At 28.0% G+C, this 19452-nt stretch overlaps 1 protein-coding gene across 1 annotated transcript; it reads left to right on the plus strand.

Moving 5' to 3' along the window:
• Nucleotides 1–1404: 1404 nt before the first annotated feature.
• On the plus strand, nucleotides 1405–14147 carry LOC119689249 (zinc finger protein 124-like). Its single transcript, XM_038104040.1, has 7 exons — nucleotides 1405–1603; nucleotides 11016–11298; nucleotides 11371–11691; nucleotides 12454–12623; nucleotides 13493–13658; nucleotides 13743–13826; nucleotides 13887–14147. Exons 1-7 carry the CDS (start codon nucleotides 1421–1423, stop codon nucleotides 14096–14098), a joined length of 1419 nt encoding a protein of 472 aa, XP_037959968.1. The 5' UTR covers nucleotides 1405–1420; the 3' UTR covers nucleotides 14099–14147.
• Nucleotides 14148–19452: the final 5305 nt, after the last annotated feature.

Consider the following 19452-nt stretch of genomic DNA (forward strand, 5'->3'; position numbering starts at 1 on the left):
TTCAATAGTCAGATGAAAATTTGGAATGATCTGATGAAATTTACCACCTGCTGTTCAAAACACCTGCCAACATGTTATTGTGTAAAGAATTTAACCGAAAAGGAATTTTTTAAAATTATATTATTTTTATATTGATATAACTAACAACTAATATTAAATATAAAATATTAAATAAATATATTAAATGTTTAGTTTACAGTACGACGAAAGTAAACGAAAAGTTTTATAAGGAAGTCACATTGATTTCCTTACGCAAACGCAGACGCAGACGCAGAGACAGAAGTATGCAAGTTTAAGCATAAGAGAACAATGTATTTCATTCGCTACACCTATTTATTGCAGTCGTTCCTTGCACAACACACCATTATCCATCCATCCATCCATATGCCCGCATCAATATGAATGTAATAATTACTTAAAAAGGTTTCAATACATTTAGAGATATAAGGACATATGTTACTTTACTTTTAACTTGTTTCAAATTCAAACTGTCTTCCATTCGTTTACATACCCGTACTCATTCCTTCATTGGTTTTAAAGCCGGCTTAAATTATTGTATTTTACTGCATTCATTTGCCAACGAAAAAATATAAAAAGAAAAAAATATTACCCACTTTGTCTTTTGTTTCACATAAAATACTGTGCTAAAATTATGAATGGGATGTAGTACTCTAAAACAGGTTGTTTTACTTTTGAAGTGTTTAGAAGTACTAAAGAACATCTTGACTTTTATCTCAATTTTTTTTTACTCATAATTCTCTTATTTGACTCAAGAGAGTATTAAAAATAAGAAAAACAAGTAATGTGTGGGCTTCCTACTTAACTTCATTCATACGGTGCACAGGTAGCACTTAGAGTCTTCTATAAGACAACGATAACAAAAAACTAAATGCAACAGGTGACGGCAAGTTACTCATCGCTGCTACCGCTTTCCTTAGTTACTGTAAAATTGCCTTAGCCAAGTCAAGCAAGCCACTGCTTGTAGATATATATGTACGTTTACGTACACGAGTGTGTATACACATACACTTTGAGGCATATATATGATCAATCGATTTAATTTTCGTTGTGTAATGTTAATCTTGTTTTTGTTAACTTAATGGAGCATTGCTCCAAATGAGTTCAGTTGAGTGGTTTTCAATGCTCTTGATCTTGTAGAGTGCGCTATTTTTTAGAAGGTCATGGTTTGTATTACCAATCCTGGTAAAACAGTACTAATTGAACTTTGAAGAAAAAGAGTCCTCTGTACAAATAAAAAATTGCTTCATATTAGTTTAGTGGAAACGTGCCTCAACAGGTGTATTTCAACGATTGTAAACAGTGAAGACATTCAAAACAAAACAAAAAATCTTTTAATGAAAAAATTAATTTAAAAATTCATTGGTTGTGCGTTGATCAGTTTTAATTACTTTGTTGAATAATGGAAGCCTGTGTTTTAATTCCAAAAGAATTTTCTTTGGCAATAACGTCTTTATCTAATAGTGACACTGAAATTAATTTATGGACTACAACCGAAATAAAAAAGGGTTCTTTATTTTATCCCTTTCAAGGAACAATTCGATTTGATATCTTAGATGCTTTTAAATATGTAGAAAACGATGATGTAAGTAACATATATTAAACATTTTATCATATAAAGTTTTAATTCAATCAATAAGATTATTTAATTAATAAAACAGTATTTAATTACTACTTAAATTAAATCCATTATATCTTTCTCATATTATACAAATCAACAAAACAAAGGTTTTAAGCCAGACTTTGCAATAAACTCGCACTTGCAGGATATACAGTAACACTAATGTTTTATTCTCCTAACGTATTCACATTTTAAAAGGACTTTGACATTGTCAATAAACAATAAATAAATTGCAAAGAAGACTTTGTTGTACAAATCAACAAAACAAAGGTTTTAAGCCAGACTTCGCAATAAACTCGCACTTGCAGGATATACAGTACACTAATGTTTTATTCTCATAATGTATTTACATTTTAAAGGGAGTTTAACATTGTCAATAAACAATCCTTCATAAAATGAGCACAGCTAAGGTCTCATACCTTTTAAAAACACTTTGCAAAGACAATCTTAATTCTCTTCATAGATTTTTGCCACAATTCAATTGCCATTTTAATCTTGTGCAGGACTTTAAAGTTGTTAAGACCATTACAGCTAATGGTTTTATAAGTACTGGCTTAACTCTCTTGATCCAGGTTTTTTTTTGTGTTATTCTTTTGTCAAAATATTAAAATGTAATATTTTATACTCCCAATGCTTCAAAACCTATTTCAACCTTTAATAGGATTTTAATACTGTCATAACCAATGACTTTTAAGTGAAGGAACGTAAAGATGCTTTCTTTATATAACATTTTACAATAAATTGTAAAGAAGATAGCCTATATCAGCACTAGGGGTACAAATTTTCGATATGTTTTTGTAGTCCCAAGATTTTCGGGATATTTAAATTTAATAATGGGATTAACCAAATTTATTACAGTATTAAGATGTTAAATAAATTAGTTTTGTATATGTTTTATTAAATAATTTATGCAATTATTTAGTCATTTTTGTTAAACAAATACTAATTAATAGTTATTTCAAGATAAGTTCTTAAAATAATATTCCTGCTAATTTTTTTTTTTTCAAAAGTAACGCATCTTATGACAAAAAGAACTTATTTAATAGTTAGAAGAGTTCGAATAGCAATGAAAAGACAACAACAAAATAATATTGTTACATTTAATGCAGATTTTTTAAGTCGGGATCAAAATCTGTTACAAATTTAGTCTTGAATGTTAAATATCTAAAAGTTAGTTGTAGACCTTTTGTAATTAAAACCTTTAAGCTGCACCGTTATAAAATATATTAACCTCTTTTTTATTGAATCAGTTAGACGATATTATATAGATTCTATGAATTGCAGAATGAAAATAAACATTTTATCTGCACATATTCTTTGATTGTCAAACATAAAGTATTATTAAAGTACAAGGAATTAAGGATATAAGGGTTTAAATTTTCTTATTTCGTTGAAGTAAGTGTGGAATCCAGGGATATTGCAGTAGGCTTTATGAATCGTGGATATCCACTGTGCCTTTTAAAAATTATAATACAACTGATTTTTAATTAAATCAGAAAGTTTTACTACCATACATCTAATATAATTAGGTACACTAGCCTGACCTTATATATATCAGATAGTTTAATTAATCTCGAAATGAGTTGATATACCATATATTTGTAGTTATTAGCAATATATTTGGTATTTAAAATATTTTATAAGCTTATATTATACGAAATCTGTTCATATTAAAAAATGATTTTAAAAAAATTTTTTTGCATATCTAAAATATATTTAAACTATAACATTAATACTTAATAGTCACTGTAAAAAATTGATAATTATTAAAAAATTGAATACAAGTTGACGTGTGAACTGACACTATAAATCACAAATATTCTCTAATGATATCATTTTGTGAAATAAAATACAAAGCATATATATTTTTGATATAGTATTTTAATAATAGATAGCTGAAGATTTTGTTTTTGCTATAGGGCTTGTATTAACCCTCTATGCAAAAAATATGGATAATTATCACTTCTATAAGCTGATTAAAACGTTATATAAAACTTGTATAAACATTGTAGTCAAGGATTTGAAGAGAATAATTGTTAAAATAAGCAGTAAATAATTTTCAAGAACCATACTAAATATAAGATAGTAGGAAAGATGTTTATACAAGATAAGTTCATTGCAAAAATAGTTTTGCTAAAATTATCCTTATTAATATATATAAATTTTAATGTAAACTGTATTTTATTAATCTTATTAAATTATTAATCATTTATTTATCATAGATAATTACAACTTAAATGTTCTTATTTGTTTATTTTTTCAATAAGTAATTAAAGTTTTTATAAACTTCTAGCTATAATTCACATTTTTTCTATTCCTATTTTAGCAATAATCACTTGTTATCTTAAAAACAATCTTTGAAAGTTTATATTGTTTTTAAATTTTTAACCTTGTTCAAAGTCGTCAAGAAGTTGTCGATTTGGGGCGCCAGTAAGAGAATAACGCAAAACAATAGACAGAACTAACTTATGTCAAATACAAATGAAATAATTTCAGCAGAATAGCTCTAATACCGCTCCAGTTAATTGCGGAATATGCTTTAGTGGTCTCCTAACAGAACTGTTCAGATAACGGTCTTTGATTATAGTTATGTATTACTATGGTTTTTTTTTCTGTATAGTATCAGTAAGAAACGATGATTCTGCATCGGTAATAATTCTATAATGTATTGTCTTATATAAAATAAAATATTATCACATCCTTTTGAGAATATAGAGTTTATGTATACTTCCAGCAAAATCTATCCACCATAAAAACTGATAAGATTTTTAAACACTAAAAATTTTTTTTAAATTAAATTAAAAAAATTAGCAAATATAATTATTTCGTACAGTATAATTATAAAAAACTGTTGCACTTTTTCAGAATAACATGTAAATAGAAGTCATGAATTATATATTATTAAATATTTGAGATCGCTTATAATTTTAAAATATTATTAAGAATTTTTCATATATATCTTTTATTTGATTAATTTCATGGGTTCTCACCCATTTGTCTATCTTGTCAGCAAAATTTATGCGAAACATTGATGTGTAATGTTATTAAAAACAAAACCCTAACCGCATTAATAATATGTAATAAAGGACCGCACATTATTCGTGATACTATGAAAATATTAAAAGTTAAATATTAAAAGAATTATACAGTCTACATGTAAAGTTTGAGAAAGATCCCACGCTATTTTCATAATTTATTTTCTTCTTCTGGGCTAAAATAACAATGTAGTTTGAATGACGTTATTAAGACTTGAACGCTCCATGGTAAGAAACTTTTCTTAGCTAAATATTACAATTATTTTTCTGTTATTTACCCACCAGCACATTTACCCTATTTTGCTTTAGATCAAATCATAAAAATTTTTGTAAACAAGTCAAGCGTTACGAAACTAAGAAGAAGCAAAACTTCTTAAAGACCTTCCCACCGTTATGGGAGAGTGCGCACCATTTTGTAACACTTGTGGGAAAAACTTGGTATTATATTGTAAGATCGTATTATAAAAAGAAGATCATATATATATATATATATATAATCCGTTCGCATTTGTTAATGAGCTGGGAAAATTTTTATTTTAACTATACTTTAGTAGGAGTTTAATATGTTTTTTACTTTTTTAAAATTTTAATAAAACACTAGTTTAAATATTCAATTTGTTAAAATGTAAGCACATTTGAAATGTATTAATTTTCTTGAGATTATATATTTTAATTAAAGAACTGGTGAAATAAACATTATTCACCAATAAGTATTCAAAAAATAAATAAATCTAAATTAAAACATATAATGTTCATTACAATAATCGGTCTTTTGAAATTTTTATTAATTTTAAATTTTTATAGATATTCATTAATATCTAGAAACTTAATTTTAAGTAAATATAGTATATACAAATAAAATATATTACTTTTTTCAATAAGAAACATCTATGTTAAAATAAGTTTTTAAGTACACAATTATTGTTACTCAACTTTTAATGGTAATTAAAGCGCTTGAAGATGCAATTATATTTAATTAATTATAAATTATATTTAATTAATGTATTGAAATTATTGACTATACCCCCAGAAGTGGAATTACACAAACTAAAATTTTATAGACTATTATCTTATTACTTTTTTACATTTTCGAACCCCAATTGACACTATCGACTGTCAAATAAAGTCCAGAGTATATTTTTCAAATTACGGGATTACTAACTGGTCATTGTAGATTGAATTATCATCTAAAAAAGTCAGGAATCCAATTTAATTCACACTGCAGAGGGAGAGAGAGAGAAATCGTATACTATGTACTAGGGGAGTGCCCGGCACTGATGCACAAGCGGAAGAAATACCTTGGAGGGTATTTAATGGAAGAACATAAGGATTCAAGACTAGGAAAGATAGGATTTATACTGTCTGTCAATCGGACAACAATAGATCCTCTAGGTCGCAGTATACTATCTCTTTTTCATAATAATAATCTTTTGTTAAGAAATTTTGCGTTAAATATTCAATAATTTATTTTCAATAGCAAAATTTTAAATGCATACTAAGAGAATCTGCTTTTTAAACAAAAATACATTCAAAAGCAGATTTTTCAGATCAATAAATCTAAAAATCGCATTGTTTAGGAATATATTCAATACAGACCTAGATACAGGATGTCAGAGATTTTTGTCATGAGGACATCGGTATTTCTACACGATACTTTTGAAAAACCCAAATGTATGTCTCCGAAACATGTTTTAGGGTCCGTAAATAGTTAGTAGTTAGAACGGAAGACAAGTCCGATTGAATTTGCATAATTTAACTTTGTTGTTATTGTCTTATAACACGGTACATTTGAAACAAGGCTTTTATCTTCACACTACAACGTGTGCATCTCAAAATACAATAATTTGACGACAATTCCATCCTCGCTTTTTTTATGAATATGGAAACTTTAAGAACTCAAAATTGATTTGTTTAAAAACAAAAGAAATAAAAAAGAATATATACATGACATTTATTTAAGAAAAAATAAATTCAAGTGGCAGCTCGTTCACTTCGAGCTATTTAAGAAAAAATTGTTCAATTGAGATAAAGAAATTATGAACTAAGAAATATGTTGTATGTGTAACTATTAAAATATGTTATATTTTAGTACGTTGAATAAGTGATCTTCTGAATTTAGTGCACTTTTGAAACAAAAACATTTTTAATTTGATATTTAATATTATTTTATTACTTTTACTATTCTTAATTAAGAGTATAGAATTATATCCACCCTTTGATAAAAGAGTAGAATGATAGGATTTAATAATAGCCGTAATTATTTCTTTTAAAGTAGCAATAAATTACTCACAATTTCTGAAAGAAAACATGTTAAGCGACATTAATGCTCTTAAAATCTTCAGAGTTAGATTTTACTCGCAAAGATTTTAATGTCTTAAGTTTTAGTTCCGCCAAATTCAATAATTAGTCTATTGTAAATGTTCACTGTAAATATGTTGCATAACTCTAGTCTAGTATCTCATCTACTAATAAATTCAAGTGCATAAATTAATAGATTAATTTAAAAATATAAGATAAAAATGCTAACCATTGTCATTCTAATATTTATTTCGTTTTCTTTTATTTAAATTAATTAATTGTTAGAGTTTACACATTTTTTTAATTCATCTTGTACACAATACAATAAAAAATAATGTAAAAAATAAGCATTTAACATATTTAAAAAGTGATGCCAATTTGTTTCAACCAGACTTAATGCTGTTTTTCTACAACTCTGATAGAGAAAATTACGGCTCATGTTGCTACCCATTGTTTACACCTCAACCGCAGCTACACTGAGTCCGAACCGATTGATGAATTACTGGTAATTATTTATAGCAGTGATGCCTTCTATTTCATCTTTTTAATTCGCAAGAAAATCAATTCATTTAAGAAAAATGCCGATTTCTAAGTGCAGCATACTTTCGGTATCCATCCCAATAAACATTTAGAATTTCAATTAATCTATTAAAATAAAAAAATAATTTGTGATTTTAAATTCGTGACGCACCTTCCTTGCTATTTACTGAAAATGATAAATGACCACTATAACACAGGAAAACATCACATCACGCCGAAACTAAAATGAAAAATAGTGTTTTTGCATAAAAGTTCTGTTAACAAAAATTGTTTGCTGGGATGCAAATTTGAACAAAAAGTTGTTAGTGTTATATTTTAGTAACTTGCGTGCGGGCACTGTTTCGCACCTAGCATATGACAGTTTTATTTAGTTTTCGTAACCATAAAAAAGTATTTATATGCGTAGGCATACAAAGTATAACAAAGCAAAAAATGATGCTAAAATTATTATGGCCTGGACACAACTGATTTATAGTATAAATGAGAATGTTTTTTAAAAAATTTAAAATTTGAAATCAAATAAACACAAATTAAGCAAACGAAGCTAACATTTTCTATTAAATAAATAATTTAACTTCATGACACTAATAATAAACTTTTTTTTGATCAGTTGATTGATTTGTTACAGACACAACTTGGACAGTACATTTCGAAGCTTCATTTTCAAATGACCTTTTAAGCCTGTTTAAATCTGCGGCTGAAATCATTGGTAACTGCACCGAATTGGCTAATAAGTTCATATATTTACACCAAAATAGCTCCATTAGTAGCAAACCAAATGATCTAGGAAATTTCACCACAACTTCTTAAAGTAGTATAATCATCGATCACTTAATTTCATAACATATTGATTAGGATTACAATATTTTGTAAATATTTTTAACTGAATACATATTTTAGATATAAATTTTAATTATCTATAAACGCTGCTTGGGCGTTCTTCGTTGATTTGCTTAACATTATAAATAAAAAGATAATGCTAGTTAGATGAAATCAGTTGTATCAGTGCCGTTATATATATATCAAAAAAAGTTTCTACTGAAAACAGTTCCTGTGCAAACGACCATCAAAATAGACTCTGCTTTATAATATTTTTTATTATAATAAATTTATTATAATAAAAAACAAAAATTCTATTATTATAAATCATATTTATAATTGATTTAATCTTTTTTTTAACTATTAAATTTTGAATTTATTTATCGACCTGTTTTTTTAATAGTGGTTTTTATATATTTTTTATCCGGCTATCGGTCACTTTTTGTTAAAATTAAAATTCAACGTATATTTTAATATATGTATTTTATATTTCGACTCTAAATATATGTATTCTATATTTCGAATAAGTCATCGTCAGGATCGGGATCTAACAATATAGACGATAGAATTAAGAGCATGATGTGTAGATATAGACTGCAATATAGACAATAGAATCAAGAGAATGATGTGCAGATATAGATTTTATTAATATTAATTTCTGTTAGATCCCGATCCTGATGATGGCTCTCAAGAAGAGTCGAAATTTAGGTTATATTTAAAAATATTAAACAAACGTTGAATTTTAATTTTAACAAAAAGTGACTTATAGACGGATAAAATATATATAAAAACCCTTTTTTTTTTTAAATTCAATCAGATTTTTTGTTTTTGTACGTAAAAAATTTTTTCAAAGCAGCAGGTCTTGCAGAAATACCGGTTAACTTCGACTAGGAGAAATGGGCCCAAATTATTATTCACACACACACTAACTATAAAGATAGTTTTACCTTTGTTAACCTATGATCGTATTTATATTTGTCAGATTTTATGTTTTTGATTTGGTTGTATTGGTTTAAAACTATATATCTTTCTTTTAAGCATTATTCACTAATAATTTTTTTTGTATGATTAATAGAATACTAATATTTAAATTTTTGTGCAAATTTAAATTTTTAAAATACAAAAGCACTGTAATGTTTAACGTCGAGGTTTTTTTCTCGACCCTATATGTTTTTTTAATATTAGATAATTCTAATTCTCTACAGTCCCATAATTACTCTAATTTGTATGGCAATTTTGACTCAACATTTATGTTTATAATATTATACGTTATATAAAATTATTACATCATGCTACACTAAAGCTATTGAAAACTTAAAGGTCAATAAAGTCTAGCATTTCTTAAGAATCTATAGCCCAGCTTATTAGATAATCCATCGAAGTCGTGTTGAACATTTATGTTAAATTTTCTGCAACAAAATAGTTTTTTTTTGTAGTATGTATATTTAAAAACATTTTAAATGCTTTTGCAGAGTTCATGTATCATTACTTTCTTATTTTTAATTGGCCCTAACAACTCGTTTTTTGGTTTTCTCCAGGTGTCTTTACTCCGTGCACACATTTCTTATTCTTATACATCACTCGCTTTCTTACCTCGATTACTGCACATGAGATATGGTTTCTCTAACATATTTTTACTTGTATAATTTTAATTTTTTTTACTTTAATCCTCACACAAGGATCAAAAGTATTAGTGTTGTATAGAGATAGGTTCATGGGGATGCCATAATAGTAGCCAAGTCGTAAATAACCCACGATTTTATGAAAAACACATTCATAATCTTGTAAAACTGTAAACGCGTGTATGCAATATATAGTAAGAGTATAGGTAAAATTAATTAGCCATTGAATGTAAGTACTAAGCGATCGTATAGTAGCTTAGTGGTAATGCGTAATCTTCGTTTAATCGCTGACTTCATTATTATTATTATGGGGTGCGCCAAGATGATTACATTGTGCGTCATAGTGGATATAAATATTATTAAAATAATTTTAATAATACAATTAGTGAAAAATCCGAAACTGAAAACTAAAAATTTATCTATTCGGTTCACATGATATTGGCGTAGTTTTAAGCAGGAATTAAATTGAAAGTATTTACTTTGCGATCTTGTAAGTATACCAATCTTCGTAGTGTGTTTAGAACTATAAGAAATAATATTTTTCAGCGGTTAGATAACTTCTGATATCAACATAATATATATTATTCAGAGTTAAAGAATTTTGAACTTTAGACTGCAGTAAGTTTAATATGTCCACATGCCAACTTAACAGAGCTTTCAATTTATCCTTGTCATTTTGATAAAAGTTCTTTAGATGCTTAATAAAATAGCATCTAAATTAAAAAGTAAAAACTTTTTAGTTTGACATTGATTTATCAAATCTATCCATTATAGAATTAACTGGAATTGTAAGATTTCTTTAATGGTGAATTTATTGGTTTATCTAGAATAAAAGCTAATGGAGTGAAACTCGATATAGATATTATATATTAAAAACGACAGACAAATAACAGTAGAACTTTGTATGCTTTAATTTTTTGTTTTTAATATTAACCACTATCTCTATATGTTATGGTATAGAAACTATAATGCAAAAAAAAAAAAAAAAAAAAAAAAATTAGTCAAAAATTAAAAAAATGTGATTTATAATAAAAAATTATTTTTAACATCTATTATTTTTAGATTCGATATCACTTTGGACTTTATGATGAAATTTTATCCGCAAATGATAAATGGTTTCGTTATTGTAATTGGATCCGATTTTTACGAGTTTCAGAAAAATATGACTCAAATGTTAATTTAATATGCACTAAACTGAAAGGAGAACCTATATATGAAGCAATTAAAAATATTGCACCTAATCAGGAATTGGTTGTTTTCTTTCTTCCCGATCGAGCAGAAGAACAATTTTTTGTTAGTATACGATTGTCTCTTTATCGTAAGACTATGAATTCAATTTTAGAAGGTAGATAATATAGTTTTTAAATTGTTAGTATACTAATCTGATATAATTTTTTAATTTTAAAAAAATTTTAAGACTCTCCATTGGATCTCTCAACTTCTTTATTACATCATGTTTCGCATAATTTACCTGTCTCACCAGTTTCAAGCAGTGAAGATGAACATAAATCTGTGTCTAGTGATTCGTCTAGTACAGCTATAGTGTATTCAATAAGAGAGAAAAACAGTATTATACATAGCAAAACAAAGAGGAGTATTTACAAAATCGACAATAAATATCAAACTCCTAAAAGATGTCGAATTGGACGAAACACGCGTTCATTATTGCCTTGCAAAGTTTGTGGTAAAGCGTTTGATCGACCTAGCCTACTTAACCGTCATATGCGCACACACACCGGTAAGTATATAAAACCATCTTTGTAATTCAGTTAAAGTCGAATGATATATATTTTATTTATTATTATTTTATTTGTAATATGTATATGTATTTTAGATAAATTGTCTCCAAAACGGACCTTTTCCTATGTCTTATTTTCCATAAATTTCATTTGTTATGCACATTTGCTTAAATAGCCTTAACTTGTCCAGGTTAGTTTAGGAGACTCTCTCTAGAAATAGTACAATAAATGTTATAGATTGCAATATCTACTAATATTGTAATTTATAGCTTTTTACTATTGTAAATTTCACTAAAACAAGTATATTGAATTGTTTGAAATACTATATTTATATCATTGGCTTTATCTGAAATGTATATATAAATAAATAACAAGATGCTAGAAGTGAATCATTGCAACTTCATTAGCGCAGTTCCTTCCGCATTATAGAGAACATTTAATAACTAATTTGTTATTAATTAGTGTAACCAATATATTTTGAAGTATTCGAATACTTGTACGTATCATAATTACATATAATTAAACATAATTGCACGTAATCACATCATAATGTAGTTTCAAAAGACCACTGATGATGAATTTTGGGCGATATCTGAAACAGCTCTAGACTTTACTTCATTATAAATAACATTTTTGGAATCAGGACCCCACCTTTTTTTCGGAATAGAGTTCTTTTCATTATTGATATATTTCGATTTCTTTAATTAAAAATAATTTTTTTTGGCTTATAGTATATTACATATGTTAAAATATTTTTTCAGGTGAAAAACCGCACGTTTGTGTCATATGTGGAAAAGGATTTAGTACGTCGAGCTCATTAAATACACATCGAAGAATACACTCAGGAGAAAAACCGCACGAATGTCAAGTTTGTGGAAAAAAATTTACAGCAAGTAGTAACCTTTACTATCATCGAATGACTCATATAAAGGTATGTATTATTCTTTACATCTAATAAGTTACTGCAAACTTTAACTTGAACACAAAATACTCAATTACCCATAAGTGTCCCTTTTCGTAAAATACATGTATTTAAAATTTGCTATGTCACTTTACAATCATCATCCCTGAAATTATCTCTTAGTAGTTATATGAGTTGGTATGATCGATCCTCCACTATCGTAAATTTTCTTTTATCGAAACATTTTTATTGATGAACGAGTTTGTGGTGATTATTGTTTTATATCGTAACAGAGTTTATAAGCGTTACGGTATACACGATTTAAAAATAGTTCTTAGCACATATATAAACAGCAACATATTGGCTAAAGTAAAACCGTAATCACCACAGATTCTACCAAAGCTGTATGTGAAGGCATCAAAGATCAGACAAAAACTTCATTAAAATTCATGGAATTTTAATTGAGCATATCAGAAACATCCATTTATCGCAGTTCGTTGGAATACTTAAGCCATCGAAAAAGATGTGTATAGCTTGTTACTCACAAATCAACTCACGACCACAAATTGCACTGATTGATCAATATTTGTGACCGCATTTGAATTGCCACCTATTCCCAGTATATGCCTAATTTCACTCGGTGCGATTTTTATCTTTTGGAGAAAACATATTTGCTGATGAAATGAAAACATTTCGTCAGTTTAGGATTTATGCAAAAGGTATAAAAGATATATATACAATATCCTAAAAAGCCATCACTTCAAATGACTTTATTTGTATGTACCTATTTTAAATGTATGTATTTCGGTGTCTTCTTTTATATATACTTATCTTACCAAAACTAAAACTAAAAAAACAAAAATTATTTGATTTCACAATTTTTTTTATTATACTCTTAGGAAAAGCCGCACAAATGTAATAGATGCTCAAAGTCATTTCCCACTCCTGGAGATCTTAAGTCACATATGTATGTCCACAGCGGTTCATGGCCTTTCAAATGTAATATATGTCTCCGGGGATTTTCTAAGCAAACTAACTTAAAAAATCATTTATTTTTGCATACAGGTAAATAATATTACAAATATATATATTATATATGATTTTTTAAATTTTATTTGAAATTAAAAAACAAATTATATATAATTGTAGGTGATAAGCCCCATAGTTGCAACTTGTGTAATAAAAAATTTGCATTGGCTTGTAATTTACGCGCTCATAAAAAAACGCATGAAGGTAAATATTTCATATTTACAAAAAAAGTATTTATTTCATATATTTAACATTTAATTAAAGGGGAACCACACGTTGATTGTGTTATTTGCGGCAAACTTTTTATACCATCAAAAAACGCTGTTTCGACAAAACTATGTGTAAATTGTTTCTATGCAAATGACTTTAATAAACTGAACGCTTATCAAGTGGAGGATGAGGAAGAGTCATCGAATAGTTTAATGGAGCATGAAAAAATTAACGAAGATTATCAGATTGAATCAGAAATAAGTTAGACTGAAACACTTTACAAAACTTTAATTTATTAATAATTTATTTATTATAAACGAATTTGTAAATATTGTATGTATGTATGACATTAATATTTTAATTTAATTTTTAAAGTTTTTAACTAAATTATAAGTTTAAACGTTTAAATTATATTTTTAAACTATTAAATTAGAATGAAATAATTGTAAGTTGAAGTCGATTATAATGTTGAACTTTTTTGAAAACGTTTTAGTAAAGAAATATCGGCACATAAAACTTTTTATTTTGATTAAAAATTATTGCTCTTTTAAATTATACGTTTCTACAACAAGGTCTTTTGTCTTTTGGATTTCTCCAGTTACCGCAAGACTCATTTGATTCGCTTGTTTTTTTGAAGTTGAAAAAACCAGACTGCCGACGTGGATATTTAGGACAATAATGTTAATAATGTTATCTATGTCTCCAAAATTGGAAGTTAGTTGCATTTAATACAGGCCTATTTGAATTAATATAGAATTTAAATACGAAATAACACTAATACTTCGTGTTTTGCACAGATAGTGTAGTGGATAGTCGAACAAATCTTTACGAAGTGCTTTGGCTAATACACATTACATAGAGCAATCAAAAAAATTAAATCTTACGTTATATAAAACGACAAACACAAAAATGACACGAAACATTCCCAAATAACTTAATACTTAATATTACTTAGCTTTCAGTTTGAAGTAGGTATTTTATCTTCCACTTAATATGTTTGATTTGAATGTATTCACAGTCTATTTGAATGCTAACCTTATTGGCTCAGACTACATTTAGCAATCTGGAAACAATAATTTACAGCTTTAATCTGCATTCGCTCCAATTATCTCAGTTATCAGGAAATAATGGTTGACATTGTATAGTATATGATCTGGAGTCTTTGTTTTGTCTAGACATAATTGATATTTAAGGAAATATCCGGTAAATAGTTGGTAATTAAGTAAATTGGAATCATAATTTTTTTACTACCTGGTTTATCTATCTATTCTTCCACATCAATTTTTTTTAGTTATTTATTTATTTCTATTTGAGCCAGTGCACTTGAGCACTTTTACTATTTCGAGGTATTTTTAAAACCCCTCTTTACGCCTTGACTGGATGATTGTTTATCACTTCATTAGACTAAGCAATAATTGAACTCAGATCTGCATACCTTCCCGAAGAGCCTGTAACCATTCTGAGATTTGATAACGCGGTGTTGGTAAGTCTATCAGTTTTCGCATATAACTCTATCCTTTATGGATAACTCTATTCTTTATGGATAGCTCTATCCTTTATGGATAGCTATATCCTTTATGGATAGCTCTATCCTTTATGTATTTGTTGATGGGATCAATCTTGAGGTCCCTGAGGATGTCATTGGTCCTAATGTAGCATGGTACTTTGAAAAGTCTTCTCAGAGTCTGGCTTTGTGCAATTTTTAGCTGGCGAATAGTAGTGTTTGAAGCTTTTAACTTTCACCTGATTGATATTTGAGCACATATACTAATGAAATATTATATTCTACATAAAAATAGTCGCAAGTACTACGCTTCATACTAACTGGAACCACGAAATTGTGTCTATGAAATGTGCACGATTCAAGGGAATTCAATCACATTGAAATATTAAGTATTTAGTACTGTGGACATATCCTCAATACGAACTCAGCCATTGTATACTTTGTGGACGTTTATACTTTCAAATATCGAAAAAAATATTGAAGAGTTGTGTAAAGATCTGTTATATAAAAATCAATATAATAGTTTTTGCAAATATCTGAACGGTACACAGTATTGCGATTTTAGAATTCTGCGAAATATTTCACTATGAAAACAAAGTTTTTCGTTATTAGAACAGACAATTATTTATTTGTAAATTAGTTAAAATATTAAAAAATATGATGTCAAATTCCATGTCTGTTACAGACTGTTCATAACTGGAATCATTTTCAATCTTCTACGATCTCCAAAGAAGTATATATAAGGGGTATTCACTCTCTCTTGCAAACTCATTGCAAGGTGCACGAAATGCACAGATTGTACGAGAATGCAAATAACAACAAAATACACGCACAAAATTTCGTGCAATTGCGTGCAATCTTCCAATGCTGAAACCTATGTATATTTGCTTGCAACAAACCAGAAATGGCGGAAATCAGCTGTTTTGTCATTTGTTGCTTCTCATTTTTAAATTTGAATTGACTGTTAGTAAAATTTCGAGATATGTTAATCTATGGCTATGCTATATACATGCGTTTCGTTCAATAATTTAAATCGATGTGACCATTAATAAAGTTTTCACAAATATAATATTATATACATATACATTTGTGAATTAATTTATCTATTTATCAATTTCAGCGAAACTTACGAAAATTTGTTCACATTTTGAACTATTGAATGAAGTGTTTGGACGCATGTCTAATTTTGTACGGAAACATTGCCATAGCCACCAACTAGTTCTGCGCTAGGCAACGAAGTTTTTTTTATTGAATCGTCTGCAAACAACACATCATCCAGCTCTGCACCGAAAGTCGTGCGTTCTGCTGTGCAAAGCCCCACTACCCCCTCGATAAAAAATATAACAAATAACAATAATAAATTAAGAATTAGTTATATTTTTATTATAACAATTATTTTTATATTATATTATTATTACATATATCTCCAACAACAAATAATGTAGCGACTTTACGAATAGCCGCATTTTCGCCTGATGAACCCAAACGATATAAAACAATAGCAATCCTTAATAGTTTATTAGTGAGACTATTAAGGAAAATACGTTCCAATTTACTCTAAGCATCTGACAAAAACGGCCTTCATCAAATTCTTGAAGAATGGTAGATCTCCATTGAATAGATTTTGGTACGGGTTGGTGATTTCTGTGATGGTTTACTAAAGTAAACAAAAGGTCTTCATTTAATTGCTCCATCACTTCCCAGTAATTTGCATCATCTAACAAATAGAAACTATATAGTAGTGAAAACTACATTAACAACATGTTAATACCTTTAATAAGAATATTAAAAGCACTATTTTCAATAAAAAAATCTATACATTTTTGTATTTCACTTGTTCGCGGCATTGTTATACTTTTATTTTTCTTTGCTCAATTTGATACGGCTGCAAAAACAGCTGATTCATTTTGATGATGCAATTCTGCAACAGAGGTGCTCTCGCAGTCTTGCAGTTTTTGTATAGCATTCTTGCATTTCGTGCTCCTTGCAATGAGTTTACAAGAGAGAGTGAATACCCCTATAGTGAAATTCCTCATAACGTGCAGTTCTTTTAACCGAACAGCTTTAATAGCCGAATAAATTTCGTGGATATAGTTTTTCTATTAATTTTTTAATATAAATATAATTCCTATAACCGGATGCTCTAATAACAGAACGTGGACACTACATTTTAAACCATTTTGATCAAAAATCTCTCATAAATGGGCAAAATTCAAAAAAATATATCCAACAAGTTCTTTAAAAATCTGCAGTTTCCTAAAATACAAACTCTATTTGTATTTATGTAAAAAATGGTTAATTTTAGTCACCAATAATTGAGTAAATATAATTTATTATTAACAAATTACTTCGACCAAAATTACACAGAAAAAGCGTTTTTTTCGCGCATTACCTGACAAAACTCTCGACCATAAATCCAAAAAATACATCGGCAGTAAATTTTTGAAGGAAAGACACACAATTTTTTGTGTAAACATGGTTGAAGATACAGAGCTACTTTAAGTTATAAGTAAAACAGTCCACCCTCGAGCAGCTCGATATCCTCGATCGATGTCACGGAACAGCCAGTGGATTGAAAATCTAATGAAAAAGCACGGATGACTTAAGAAGCAACGAACACGACTGCAGCAGTTCAATAAGATAATTAGAGTTCAGAATCGAAAAATCCTTTTGTTTTTGGATAATACATCATTTCATCCAAGGGAATTAAACTTAACTTAAATAAATATTGTTTTTTCGCTTCGAAATACAACGGCAGCAAACTAACCTTTGTTCAAGGGGCAATCAAAAATATTTAAATTTTTTATAGGACCTTACCTTTAAAATACTTGCTACGTAAAATTGACACTACAGGGTCAGACTCAGAGCTGTCGAAATCTATTAATGTGCTTGAAGCTGTTTATTTCCTCAAAGAATCTTGGATTAAAGTGGAAAAAATAACAATCCAAAATTGCTCCCATAAAGCAGTGTTTTCAAAAATTCATGAAAGTGTGATTGATTTTGATCCCGTAGATGACATTCCGTTCGCAATCTATGCTAAATTTCAGGAAAGACTCGATTTGGCAAATGTTTTCGAAGGGTTTCTCTAAATAGATAGACAGGCACTAAAGACAACAATAGCTGCGTTTCAGCAAACATGATCCGCTCAATTTTACATGCAAAACAAAAACAATGGGGTGAACCAGCAATTGATCTGGTTCACTTTCTGGTTCAATGTGGAATGTATGTAAAAGATAAAAGTGGAACGTATTTTAATGCAAATGAGGTTGGCAATGCGATGCAATGGTGTAGTAAAATTATAAACAAATCTACATTTATTTGCAAACTGCTTGCAAGTTTAAGCTATATTCATGCTTCCTTTTGAAATAAGCCTAATTGCTATGGTGAGGTGCATTTATTTTAACATGTGTGCTGTCAATCACGAACGGAAATTTTGCAATTAATATAAGCTAAACACTAGTTCTTTCAATTATTCTCCATACAGAAGCTTTTGGTATGCCAAAACAAATACCAAATTCGCGAAAAGTATTTATATTTGCCATATACCACAAAAATATGTAAATTTTCTTCATTGCTCTCGTTCAATTGTGACCACCACGGTTATTTTGTATTTGCTGATTGGATTTTATTAACAAATCTATTAAAATATGAAACATAATTAATATATAGCAATTGTATATTTTATGCACAAATACCAATCAAATAATCCTTAACGGAACAATTATTGATCGTTTCCATAAAATTTCCACTATATCCATATTGATGCACTTCATCCCTTGAGCTTAATACACTTGGACTAGTGCTTAAAAAGAAAATGGAGGAGTCAGTTTTGCTCGATAATTCTAATAAAATCTGCAATTTCCATTTATTTACTATAGAATTAAATTTAAGTTTTTAAGTAAATACTAAATAAAAACTTACATTTCGTACTTCAGACATTTCAACAGATTTTATTTATTTTCCAAGTTTTAGATTTTTTGTATTCAAAATTTTCTCACTTATTTTTTTATTATTCACATAAATCAAAAAATTTTGTACACAAACCCAACTGGCATTGATTTCATGCGTTGCCAATTATTTTCAAACGTGATCCGTATCGTTTCAGCAAAGATGATT

The sequence above is a fragment of the Teleopsis dalmanni genome, chromosome X (genome assembly GCF_002237135.1).
Source record: "Teleopsis dalmanni isolate 2A chromosome X, ASM223713v2, whole genome shotgun sequence".
NCBI lineage: Eukaryota > Metazoa > Arthropoda > Insecta > Diptera > Diopsidae > Teleopsis > Teleopsis dalmanni.

Bases quoted from the DNA above. Each gene is read 5' to 3' on its own strand.
- LOC119689249 (XM_038104040.1), top strand. From the start codon at position 1,421: ATGGAAGCCTGTGTTTTAATTCCAAAAGAATTTTCTTTGGCAATAACG. The intron at 12,624-13,492 runs GTATGTATTATT...TTATACTCTTAG, and splicing joins ATCGAATGACTCATATAAAG to GAAAAGCCGCACAAATGTAA. The intron at 13,827-13,886 runs GTAAATATTTCA...ATTTAATTAAAG, and splicing joins TCATAAAAAAACGCATGAAG to GGGAACCACACGTTGATTGT.